Source organism: Scyliorhinus canicula, chromosome 4, assembly GCF_902713615.1.
Source record: "Scyliorhinus canicula chromosome 4, sScyCan1.1, whole genome shotgun sequence".
Classification (NCBI taxonomy): domain Eukaryota; kingdom Metazoa; phylum Chordata; class Chondrichthyes; order Carcharhiniformes; family Scyliorhinidae; genus Scyliorhinus; species Scyliorhinus canicula.
Window position 1 is genome coordinate 235725426 of NC_052149.1, and position 12848 is coordinate 235738273.

Here is a 12848-nt window from a genome sequence, read left to right on the forward strand (position 1 = left end):
GCAATACACAACTGTTGAAATGTAAAGAGAGGAATTCAGTCTACCTTTAGAGATAATCAAAAACAACATTTCAATGGAAAGTTCTGAGTGAATAATCATGAACGGTTACAAATTGCATAAAATAAAATTGGCCCATGGGTTATGCGCATTCCTTTGGCACTTATTTATCTATGTATTCATTTGTTTGATATTCCACAAAACGAACTCTAAAGCTTCGTTGTAACTGCGTGCTGGATTTCCTTTTCAAAAACAATGCAGAATAGTGAAAAAAAATCTCCAGCTATTTTTAATTAGGCAACAATAAATCTAAGAACCTGAGCTGATTTCATTGGTTGAATTTCTAAGTGCTTCTGTTCACCAATCAGAAGCGGAGCTGTGATTGGGAATCCGGACTGCCCCCTTCAATACCCATCCACCATCACGCACCATCAGACGCGGTGTAAAATTGGAGAGCAAGCAGCTCGGCAGCATTTGTCTGCGAATACATCGGGAATTTTACACAAAAATAGAAGATTTCAATGAAATAATCGGGGCGATTTCTAAAGGAATCAGGTATTTCCTACATCGCAGAGTCTCCGTCATTTAAAATATATTGATATAACTGTAAAAAGGAGAATTGATGTTACGGGCACGTCCTGAAAAAAGGGGAATGTTTTTCGCTGGAAATGAGATATAAAATAGATTGGTTGCTAAAATGCCAATTATTTTACTGTGTAATCTCCTCGTGCAATCTGGTGTTTGGGCAGATTCGTTACTCGATTCCTGAAGAACTGCAACTGGGCGCCTTTGTTGGGAATATCGCAGTTGATTTGGGTTTAGATATAAAGAAGCTCTCGGCTCGCAGTTTTCGGATTGTACCCGGGCCCAGGAAACAATATGTGGATATAAATTTGGATTCTGGCTTTTTATTTGTCAAGGACACAATTGACAGAGAACAGATTTGCGGACCTAGTTTGAGTTGTGTAATATCCTTGGACTGTTTGCTTGAAAATCCGTTAAAGCTGTACCAGGTTTCAGTGGAGATTCTCGATGTCAATGACAATGCTCCCAGTTTCCCCAAAAAACAATTTCGCCTTGAAATTGCGGAGCTTGCTGCGCCGCGAACGCGCTTTCCCCTCGAATCCGCGAACGACCCCGATATTGGAACAAACTCCTTGCAGGTCTATGAGCTCCTTCCGAACGATTATTTTATTCTGGATGTACAGATGCGCAGTGGAGAAGACAAATTGCCAGTATTGGTGTTGCAGAGTTCCTTGGACAGAGAAGCGGAATCCAGCCACATGTTAACGTTAATCGCCAAGGATGGCGGGGTCCCTGTGAGATCGGGCACGGCTCAGGTCTCAGTCATAGTAAAAGATGCGAACGACAACGCCCCTGTTTTTCCCCAGTCAGTTTATAGAGTCACCCTATTGGAAACAGCAACCACAGGAACGCGGGTAATTATATTAAATGCCACTGACTTGGACGATGGTCCGAATGGAGAGATAACGTACTCGCTCAGTAGCCACAATTCTGCTGGAGCTCGGGAAATGTTTGAAGTGGATTCGAAAACGGGTGAAATCAGATTGAAAGGGAAATTGGATTATGAAGAGAAGAAGGCCTTTCGGATTAGTGTACAAGGAACGGACAAGGGTACAAACGCAGTTCCTGGGCACTGTGATATATTAGTGGATATTATTGATGTGAATGATAACGCACCTGTGGTGACATTGACGTCTTCGTCCAGTAGAGTTTCAGAAGATGCTCCAGTTGGAACTGTAGTCGCTCTGTTCAGTGCAGGTGATAGAGATTCTGGGAAAAATGCGGAGGTACAATGTCAAATATCAAAGAAACTCCCCTTTAAACTAGATTCTTCTTTGAAGAATTATTATGAATTACTTCTTCAACATCAACTGGATCGTGAAAATGCCTCCCAGTATGACGTCACACTAACATGCACGGATGCAGGACATCCTCCTCTGACAGCCAGGAAAACCATTCGGGTAGAGGTTTCAGATATAAATGACAATGTGCCACGGTTTACCCAGTCCTCATACACAGCAAACGTCATGGAGAACAATGTTATTGGCGCTTCTATATTTTCCATTACAGCCTTTGATCCAGATGTTGGACAGAATGCTCGACTAAAATACTCTATCCTGGAGACACAAGCTCAGAATGCCTCGGTATTCACGTACATCTCTATTAACTCGGAGACTGGGGTCATTTTCGCTCAGAGATCTTTTGACTACGAGAAATTGAAAAACTTTCAGATCCAGGCTGAGGTCACGGACTCTGGAACCCCACCACTCGCCAGTAATGTTTCTGTGAATGTTATTATCCTTGATCAGAATGACAATGTTCCAGTGATCGTGCACCCATTAGCCGAGTATGGCTCAACGGTAACAGAGACAATATCCAGGTTTGCTGAACCAGGCTACTTGGTTGCTAAGGTATCTGCCAATGACGCTGATGCCGGTCAGAACGCTCGCCTTTCTTATTCCATTCTTCAGGCTACCCAGCATAACCTTTTTACTATTTCAACAGACACTGGGGAAATTTGGACTATCCGTCGACTTACCACTCAGGATGCCTCGAAACAAAGGTTGGTGATTGTGGTCAAAGACAATGGAACACCATTACGTTCTGGCACAGTGACCATCAGCTTATCTGTGGTCGGGAGTGACTCTGAAGCATTCTCCAGCGTCAATGAATATTCTGAAGATCCAGGATTCACTCCTGATCTGAGCTTCTCCTTGGTCATAGCGTTGGGAGTAATTTCTATCATTTTTGTGGTGATTTTAATTATCCTTGCTGTGAAGATTCATCGAAGCAGAATTGCTTTGGGTGATCAGTATTGTTCCCTGGCTGTTTGCTGTTGCTTTGAAACAAGACATTCACTGACTGGGATACAAAAGTCCAGTCGAAACCTTCAGATACCATCCAACTATGTTGAGGTATTTGGGGGTGATCCACTTTCTCAATGTTTCCGCTATGAGTCATGTTCAACACTGCAGTCAACGAGAGGCGTCATAACCCCCAATTCATGCAAGTCATCTACAGACAAGAATTATGTCCGGAATGAATCTATGAGGAAAGAAAATCCGGGATTGATTAATTCTGAAAATTGCAGCAAGCCTGTAGAGACTAAGGTGAAATGGTTTTTAAAAGGGAAAAACGTCTTCACAGATTTTATTGGGATTTATAGATCATATTGGAAAATAATTTACCTTCAAATTAATAAGGTGGAACTAAAAGGTTAAACGCACCATTGCCACTTCTTGCGCTATTTTGTTCCTCTCGGCATTCCTGTGTAATCGCTGTGCAATGGTATCGCGTATGATGTACTTGCATTTCTTTGTGATTATATCTACCTTATTACATTATCAGCTCGATTAAAAGGAAAGTTCTGTGAGCCCATGTTATCTGCTGCCACTTTCGAAACCCTCTGTACTTTATTACCTGGTGGAGAATTGTTGTAGTTGTGCCACACTCTCTAAACACTTAATCGTAACCATCTTGCTTGGAAATCGGTGCATAGATGAAACCGTCCAAGTACAGAATACATTTGTTGATATCTGCTCCACAAAGGTCCTGAAAGTTAGTTTTTAGTTTCTCGTCATCATGCTCGGAGCGTGATAAGTGTAAGGAACAATTGTCATGTGTTTCTGAGTGTCAGGTCATTCTAAATTAAGTAGGAAGTCCTATATTTTAATTAAGATTTCGAGAAACTGACTTGCTTCAAATCAATATTTAAAATATATCAATTTTGAATCGTTCTTGTGCCATCTGGGTGTCTGTCAGATGTATTTTTAATTGATATTTAGATACCAGTGAAATTTCTGATCGCAAGGGAAAACAAGTGGAAGGAAAAGCTTCCTATTGAAATGTAATGAAAATGGCTTATTGTCACGAGTAGGCTTCAATGAAGTTACTGTGAAAAGCCCCTAGTCGCCACATTCCGGCGCCTGTTCGGGGAGGCTGGTACGGGAATTGAATTGTGCTGCTGGCCTGCTTTGGTCTGCTTTAAAAGCCAGTGTGCTAAACCAGCTCCTGTCTAGGAAACGCTTCAATTGAGACCCCTGTCCAACTGCACTCATCCCTAAGTTCCCCATCACTCACCAGGGATGGTCGAAGTATGGTATTTTAATACCTTAGCAGCAAATTGCAGCCAAATGGTCTGAGATCAAATGAACCCCCTACAATGTGCAACATGGACGTTTGTTAGTGTAATGTTGCAAACACCTGGCCTGGATTCTCGATTTCAGCAACACTTGTTCAAATGACAGCCAGACGTTGCCTAACATGATGGGGATTTAGAACAGAAAGTTATAGCTTTGTTAAATGACCACAACAAAAGCACAATGAAATAGTCACTTAGAATGGAGACGATGCCGTCCTTCAGACGTCTATAAATCAACACCTAGAGGCCTAAGGGCAACTCATTAGTATGAATGTTGTATTTAAACAAAATAATGAACATTAGTTTACATGCCAGTCCACCTACCATCCAAATTTTAAAATCATTCCTGAATGGAATGTCAGCCATGGAGGAGGGAAATGGTAAGACAGCCTTAGCACTGAGAGGCTGCAACCTAAAATATAACAGCATTCTCTGAGAGCTACCTATGCTAGAGTAAATAAATAATTACTGTTAATGAAACTTTTCATTGGGCATTTCACAGCAGCCAAAAGTGAGAATGATTCTGAATTGATAGACTCATAGAACTGATGGCAGGCGTCCCAGATGAAATGGGGAATATTTGCTGCCAGAAGACTGTCAGAGATTTTCCTACAATACGAGACAACCGGATCAATAAAGGATTCACTGATATTCAAAAACGTCCTGATGTTGATACGTTGGAACTCCCATCCTGACACCAGAACCACTAAGAAGTAACCACGTGGTTTAGAGTACCTGCCCGAAATTCCCAGTCTATTGCAAAATGAAGAATTCTGTGCTTGTATGGTTGTGTGTATGCAGGGACTTGCTCACAAGATACTAACATTTCAACATTGAGAATGTGTAGAATTAAGTCAACATTCCCTATGCATTTAACTTTAAAAATGATCAGTTGAATTCCTGGCATATTCTTCAAACACTTTTCCCAATGTCACATAGATGTGTGGAGAGATAGCGAGGTGAAATAAAAATTACTATCTTCAGGGTGTTATTTAATAACTATAAAAGTTCCTTCAAGGCATAACAAGTATTTGACAGTGATGAAAATCATCAGCTAGTAAATCTGTGATGAGATACAAAAAGTCAGGAAATGGGTGTGATTGTATAGCCGATCCCGGCAAAAGAAGAGGAGTAGTGATCTCACAAATTAACAATACAGAAGCACCTGCAAGATAATGGTTTAGAGTCATTACAAGTTATTATGCAAAGTAATTATATGGCCAACTCTGGAGTAAGATCTGTAGTATTGATCAAAAACATATCTCATCGGAAAGAACCAGAAGGACGACTATGATGATTTTGGCCCTTTGGGATTGGCGTTTTAGAACATCTTAAGCACCGAGATGTATAAGAATTAAGAGCAGAAGTAGGCAATTCAGCCCTGTATGCTACACTTTCATTTTATAAAAGAGGATTGAGGAGTTGATGCTTGCATGCCATTGAAATATTTAACACTGTGGACGAAATTGAAGAAAACAAACTATTAATTTGGACCTGAAAGCAAGACCAGAGCAAGCTGGTTTTCAGGAATGCAATTCTTGATATCCATGAAAGGTTCGAGATCAGAATGCAGTTTTGAACAATTTAATGCATGTGCAGCACAAAGAATAGAGTTTACCACAGGCCAGGCAACAGTCTAATGTGATAGTTTGCTGGAGGTCTGGAAGAGAAGTAGAGGATTATGGAAAATTACAATTCAGTAGTGCCAAAGGGTAAGGTTTATAGACGATTGAAGAAATCTTTTAGTCCGTAGTATTGCTGAAACAATTTTTAAAAATTAATTGACGGGATGTTGGCGTCGCTGGTTAGCCAGTATTTTATTGCCCATCTCTTGTTACCCGACAGAAGGTAGTGGTTAGTTACCTTCTTAACTCGCTGTAATCCTTGACTTGTAGTTTCACCCACCATGCTGCTAGGGAGGGAGTTCCAGGATGTTGCCCCAGCGACAGTGAAGTAGAAGTGATATATTTCCAAATAGTGAATGACTTGGAGGGGAACCTCCAGGTGGTAGGGTTCCCAGGTATCTGCTGCTCTTGTCCTTCTAGATGGTAGTGGTCGTGGGTTTGGAGGGGGCTCTCTAAGGAACCTTGGTGAGTTCCTGCAGTGCAACTTGTAGATGGTACACCTGGCTGCCAATGTTCGTCGGTGGTGGAAGAGTTGAATATTTGTGGAAGGTCGAGCAATCAAGCGGGCAGCTTTGTCCTCGATGGTGTCAAGCTTCTTCAGTGTCTTTGGAGCTGCAAGTGGAGAGTATGCCATTACACTCCTGGCATGTGTCTTCCTGATGGTGGACAGGCTTTGGGCGGGTCGGGAGGTGTGTTACTCTCCATACGATTCCTAGCCTTTGACCTGCTCTGGTAGCAACAGTATTAATATGGCTTGTCCAGTTCAGTTTCTGATCAATGGTAACCGCAGATTGCTGATTACGGGGGACGCAGTGATGGTAATGCCATTGAATATCAAGAAGCAGTGGTCAGATCATTTCTTGCAGCAGATGGTCATTGTCTGGCACTTGTGTGGCGCAAATATTACTTGCCATTTGTCAGCAAATGTACACGCTGTCAATGTTTTTCATCTTGCACATATCACGACAGTTGCAGGCGTGGTAAATTTCAAAGGTAACAACAATTTATACTGCATGAGAGTGCTGAATGGTTGTCAATTGACTTTGATTGGTCGAGGCGTTTTCGTGAAAATCTATTGACCCTCATGCTTTCGTTTATTTATTTTTTAAATTGCAATGCATGGCCATGTTCCTTTTCTACAGAGCGCATCTCCTTTGTATGGATGTATGTATCTTCTAACAAGCATCTTAGCCCAACTGATAATGTTGAACTGGCTATCTGCGCAATTGTTATCACACTCAGTATTATTCAAAACGTGCTACCAAATGCAGACCCAATCTGACATTAGACATTATGTCTGAGCTCTGCAATCATGGGCTGGTTGAATACAGTTAAGAGCCAACGGTAGATATTATTTAATACAATTCGCCAGTTTGGGGATGTATGCCCCATATACCTTGCATCACAGAGTGCGGCACAATGGCTCAGAGATTAGCACTGCTGCCTCACATTGTCGCTGTGTGGAGTTTGCATGTTCACCACGTGCCGAGTGCTCCAGTTTCCTCCCACAGTCCAAAGATGTGCAGGTTAGGTGGATTAGCCATGCTAAAATGTCCCTTAGAATCCAAACACTATGTGGGGTGACGGGCATAAGGGGCGGAAGTGGGCCATGGTAGGGTGGTCATTCAGAGTATTGGTGCAGATTCAATGGGCCGAATGGTCTCGTGCTGCAATATAGGGATTCGATCAACTATATAGTCGCACTGAAATCCATAGACCCAGATACACATTGTGCAGTAGGAATACCTTTATTATTGCTTGACGGCAATATCCTGGTAGTGGAAAATGTAACCTGTGTTGCTACCACGTAGTAGCTGAGCGAAACAGTTAGCTTCAACAGTTGCTTAATTTTCCTTTGAGATATCTAACCGATCAAGGGTAATTTGAAGAAGCCTGGCACCAACTAGCCCGTTTCAAACACACTATGCCCGTAAAACCAGGATAATAATGTCTATCTGTAGTTCTGCAATTAGCAACACTTGCTCACCAATCCCTAGATCACGAAAAATTAGAGTAAGGAAAAATATCAGTTGTGTCCGCTCACTTATGCTTGCCAGAAGCTTTATGTCTCCATAGGAGAGTTCTGTCCTATGCTGGCAAAATGAACTTGTCATCGCCTTTTCGAAGTAAACAAAAGAATGGGGGATAATATTTCCATCTAGCATTCTCCAATGCAAAACCTCGGCCAATCCGACTGGTCATGCCAACTTATCAAGGCCCTTTTTTTAACGCAGTGTCGCCCCTTACAAATGGCACTCTTGCATCCTTCCCGATGGGTGCAAGAAAACAGAACAGCTGTTTTTTCAGCAATGCTCAAATACCGAAATGTAAAGAGACTAATTCAGTCTCCATTTAGTGAAAATCAAAAGCAGCACTTGAAAGGAACGCTGGCAGTAAATAACTATACACGGTTTATTAACGGAATTAAATAAATTGGAGCACTGAGTGATGCCCACTCGTTCGGTGATTATTTATTTTTATTTGTGCTTTGGTGTCTTTATTCGCAAATTCTAGAAAACAGACTCCTAAGGTGTTCGTTGTAACAGTCTACTGGAATTCCTTTACAAAACAAAGCAGAATAGCGAATACACAACCTTGATTCTATTTTTTATTGTGCAACAATAAATCGAAACATCCGCAGTTATTTCTGAACTTCCAGCTTTAAGAAATGAAGGGAATTTTGATTGGACGAATTTCAATGTGCCTCTACTCACCAATTAGAAGCGGAGCTGCGATTGGGGATCCGGACTGCCCCCTTCACTACCCATCCACCATCACGCACCATCAGTCGCGGCGTAAAATTGGAGAGCGAGCACCTCGGCAGCATTTGTCTACGAATTCACCGGCAATTTTACACAAAAATAGAAGATTTCAATGAAATAATCCGAGCGATTCATCAAACCATCAGGTATTTGCTACATCGGAGTTGTTCCAGGCTTAGAATATATTGATATAAAAAGGATCATAGATGATACGGGCACGTCCTGAAACAAGGGGAATGTTTTTCGCTGGAAATGAGATACAAAATATATTGGTTGCTAAAATGGCAATTAATTTACTGTATATTCTCCTCGTGGAATCTGGTGTTTGGGCAGATTCGTTACTCGATTCCTGAAGAACTACAGCTGGGCGCCTTTGTTGGAAATATCGCAGATGATTTGGGTTTAGATATAAAGCAGCTTTCGGCTCGCAGTTTCCGCATTGTACCCGGGCCCAGAAAACAATATGTGGATATAAATTTGGACACTGGCTTTTTATTTGTCAAGGAGACAATTGACAGAGAAGTGATTTGCGGACCTAGTTTGAGTTGTGTGATGTCGCTGAAGTGCTTACTTGAAAATCCGTTAAAGCTGTACCAGGTTTCAGTGGAGATTCTCGATGTGAATGACAATGCTCCCATGTTCCCAAAAAAACAAATCCGTCTTGAAATCCCCGAGCTTTCTACTCCGGGAACTCGATTTCCCCTCGAGTCCGCACACGACCCGGATATTGGGACAAATTCCTTGCAAACCTATGAGCTCCTTCCGAACGATAATTTTATTCTGGATGAACAGATCCGCGGTGCAGAACGAAAGTTGCCAGTATTGGTGTTGCGGAGTTCCTTGGACAGAGAAGCGGAATCCAGCCACATGTTGACGTTAATCGCCAAGGATGGCGGGGTCCCTGTGAGATCGGGCACCGCGCAGGTCTCAGTCATAGTAAAAGATGCGAACGATAACGCCCCTGTTTTTCCTCAGTCAATTTATAGAGTCACCCTCTTGGAAACAGCGCTCACAGGAACGCAAGTAATCATATTAAATGCCACTGACTTGGATGATGGTCCCAATGGACAGGTAATGTACTCGATCAGTAGCCACACTTCTGCAAGAGCTCGGGAATTGTTCAAAGTCGATTCCAAAACTGGCGAAGTTAGATTGAAAGGGAAATTAGACTATGAAGAGAAGAAGGATTTTCAGATTAGTATACGAGCAATGGACAAGGGTTCCGACGCAATGTTCGGGCACTGTGATATTTTGGTGGATATTGTTGATGTGAATGATAACGCACCTGAGGTTACATTGACGTCTTTGTCCAGTACAGTTTCAGAAGATGCTCCAGTTGGAACTGTAGTCGCACTGCTGAGTGCAGATGATCAGGATTCCGGACAAAATGGGCAGGTACAATGTCAAATGTCAAACATTCACACCTTGAAACTAGATTCTTCCATGAAGAATTATTATGAATTACTTGTTCAACATCCACTGGATCGTGAAAAAGCCTCCCAGTATGACGTCATTATAACATGCACGGATGCAGGAAATCCACCTCTGACATCCAGGAAAACCATTCGAGTAGAGGTTTCAGACATAAATGACAATGTGCCACGGTTTACTCAGTCTTTATACACAGCAAACGTCATGGAGAACAACGTTATTGGCGCTTCTATATTTTCCATTACAGCCTTTGATCCAGATGTTGGACAGAACGCTCAACTAAAATACTCTATCCTGGAGACACAAGTTCAGAACACCACGTTATCCACTTACATATTTATTAACCCAGAGACTGGGGTCATTTTCGCTCAGAGATCTTTTGACTACGAGAAATTGAAAAACTTTCAGATCCAAGCTCAGGCCATGGACTCTGGAACTCCACCACTCGCCAGTAATGTTTCAGTGAATGTTATTATCCTTGATCAGAATGACAATGTACCAGTGATCGTGCACCCATTAGCCGAGTATGGCTCAACGGTAACAGAGACAATATCCAGGTTTGCTGAACCAGGCTACTTGGTTGCTAAGGTATCGGCCACTGATGCTGACGCAGGTCAGAATGGTCAGCTTTCTTATTCCATTTTTCAGGCTACCCAGCATAACCTTTTTACTGTTTCACCAGACACTGGGGAAATTTGGACGATCCGTCGTATTGAGAACAAAGATTCCTCTCAGCAAAGGTTGGTGATTCTGGTAAAAGACAATGGAACACCATCACTTTCTGCCACAGTGACCATCATCTTATCTGTGGTTGGTGGTGACACGGAAACATTCACCAGCTTCAATGAATCATCAAAAGACGCAGGATTGACTCCTGATCTGAGTCTTTCCTTGGTCGTCGCTTTGGGAATAATTTCTATCATTTTCCTTGTGGTTTTAATTATCCTCGCTGTCAAGGTTCATCAAAGCAGAAATGCTTTAGCGGGTCAGTATTGTTCCCCGGGTGTTTGTTGCTGCTTTCAAGCAAGACATTCATTGAATGGAATTCAAAAAGCCAGCAGAAACCTTCAGATACCACCCAACTATATTGAGGTATTCGGGGGTGATCCACTTTCTCAGAGTTTCCGGTATGAGTCATGTTTAACATTACAGTCAACAAAGAGGGATTTCATGACACCAATCACATGCAGGTCGTCGGCAGACAAGAAGTCTGTCCGCAATGAGTCAATGAGGAAAGAAAAACCCGGAATGATGAATTCTGAAAATTACAGCAAGCCTGTATACACTGAGGTGAGATGGTTTTTAAAAGGGAATGAAGTCTTCACAGATTTCATATGGATTTATAGAGAATTTTGGAAAATCCTTTACTTTGAAATGAATAAGATGGAACTAACACCCTATTACATTATCAGCTCGATTAAAAAGGATGTTCTCTGAGCCCATGTTATCTGCTGCCACTTTCTAATCCGGCTGGACTTTATTACCTGGTGGAGAATTGTTGTTTTTGTCCCACACTCGCTAAACAGTTAATCGTAGCCATCATGTGTGGATCTCTGTGTATGTGTGAAACCGTCCAAGTACAGAATATATTTGTTGATATCAGTTCCACAAAGCTTCTGAAAGCCAGCTTTTAGTTTCGAGTCATCATGGTCACAGAGTGCTAAGTGTAATTAACAACTGTTACGTGTTTCTGGCGGTCAGGTCATTCTAACTTGTGCAGGTAGTCCTGTAATTTAATTAACCTTCAGAGAAACTGACTGGGGTCAAATTAATATTTAAAATATATCAATTTGGAATTGTTCTTGTGCCATCTGGGTGTGTGTCATATTTCCTTGAATTGGTATCTGCATACCAATTGGTGTGACAACATGGGAAAACAATTGGAAAGAAAACCTTCCTGTTTGGAAGATGTTTCAGTTGAGGCCACTGTTCAACTTCACTCATCCCAAAGTTCCCGATAACTTACCAGGTATGGTCAAAGTCTGGTACTTTTACTATCTGGCCCTTAACAGCAAATTTCATCCATATGGTCTGAGATCAAATGAACCCCCTACAATCTGCAGCATGGACGTGTGTTAGTGTAATGTGCCAAACACCTGTCCTGGATTCTCAATTTGAGCTACACCTGTTAAAACGACTGCCAAACTGCCGAACATGGTGGGGAAGTAGAACATAAAGTTGTAAGCACTGTGAAATAGTCACTTCATTGGAGCTGCTGCCATCCTTGAGACTTCTATAAATCAGCATCTGGAGACCTCAGGGCAACTGATCAGTTTCGATGCTGTATTTTAGAAAAAGTGAACATTAATTTACATCGCAGTCCACCTATAATCCAAATTGTGAAATAATATCTGAATCAAATGACAGCCATGCAGCAGGGAAAATCTAATACAGCTTTAACAAGGAGAGGCTGCAACATAAAAAATAACAACATTCTCTGAGTTATCTAAACGAGGATAAATAAATAATTACTGTTAAAGAAACTTTTGACTGGGCATTTCACAGCAGCCAAAAGTGACAATGGTTCTGGATTTTTATACTTGACTCATAGAACTGACGGCAGGTTTTCCAAATGAAATGTGGATCCTTTGCTGCCAGAAGACTGTCAGTGACTTTCCTACAATAAAATACAACCTGATCAATATACGATTAATTGATATTCAAAACGCCCTCCCGTTTATTCATTGGAACTCCCACACTGACACCAGAACCAAAATTCTCAGTCTATTGCAAAATAAATCTGTACTTGTTCGGTTGTTTATATGCTCAGACTTCCTAACAATATACTTACATTTCTAAGTTTTGAACGTGTAGAATGAAGTCGACGTTCCGTATGCATTTAACCAGAAAGGATGAGTGGAATTCCTG

The 12848-nt window shown here is 41.7% G+C and overlaps 1 protein-coding gene across 16 annotated transcripts in view; it reads left to right on the forward strand.

The window, feature by feature from the left end:
- LOC119965489 (protocadherin-10-like) overlaps window positions 1–12848 on the forward strand; it is a 631779-nt gene that overhangs the window by 462524 nt on the left and 156407 nt on the right. The window contains exon 1 of one of the 16 annotated variants that reach the window (XM_038796324.1): window positions 441–3131. The exons of 14 other annotated variants lie outside the window; for them this stretch is intronic. In XM_038796324.1, coding sequence (XP_038652252.1) covers window positions 666–3131 — 2466 coding nt within the window. In that variant the 5' untranslated portion in view covers window positions 441–665. Of the gene's footprint in view, window positions 1–440; window positions 3132–8587; window positions 11271–12848 lie in introns of those variants that run through there. One more of the 16 variants, XM_038796318.1, reaches the window with a different exon arrangement.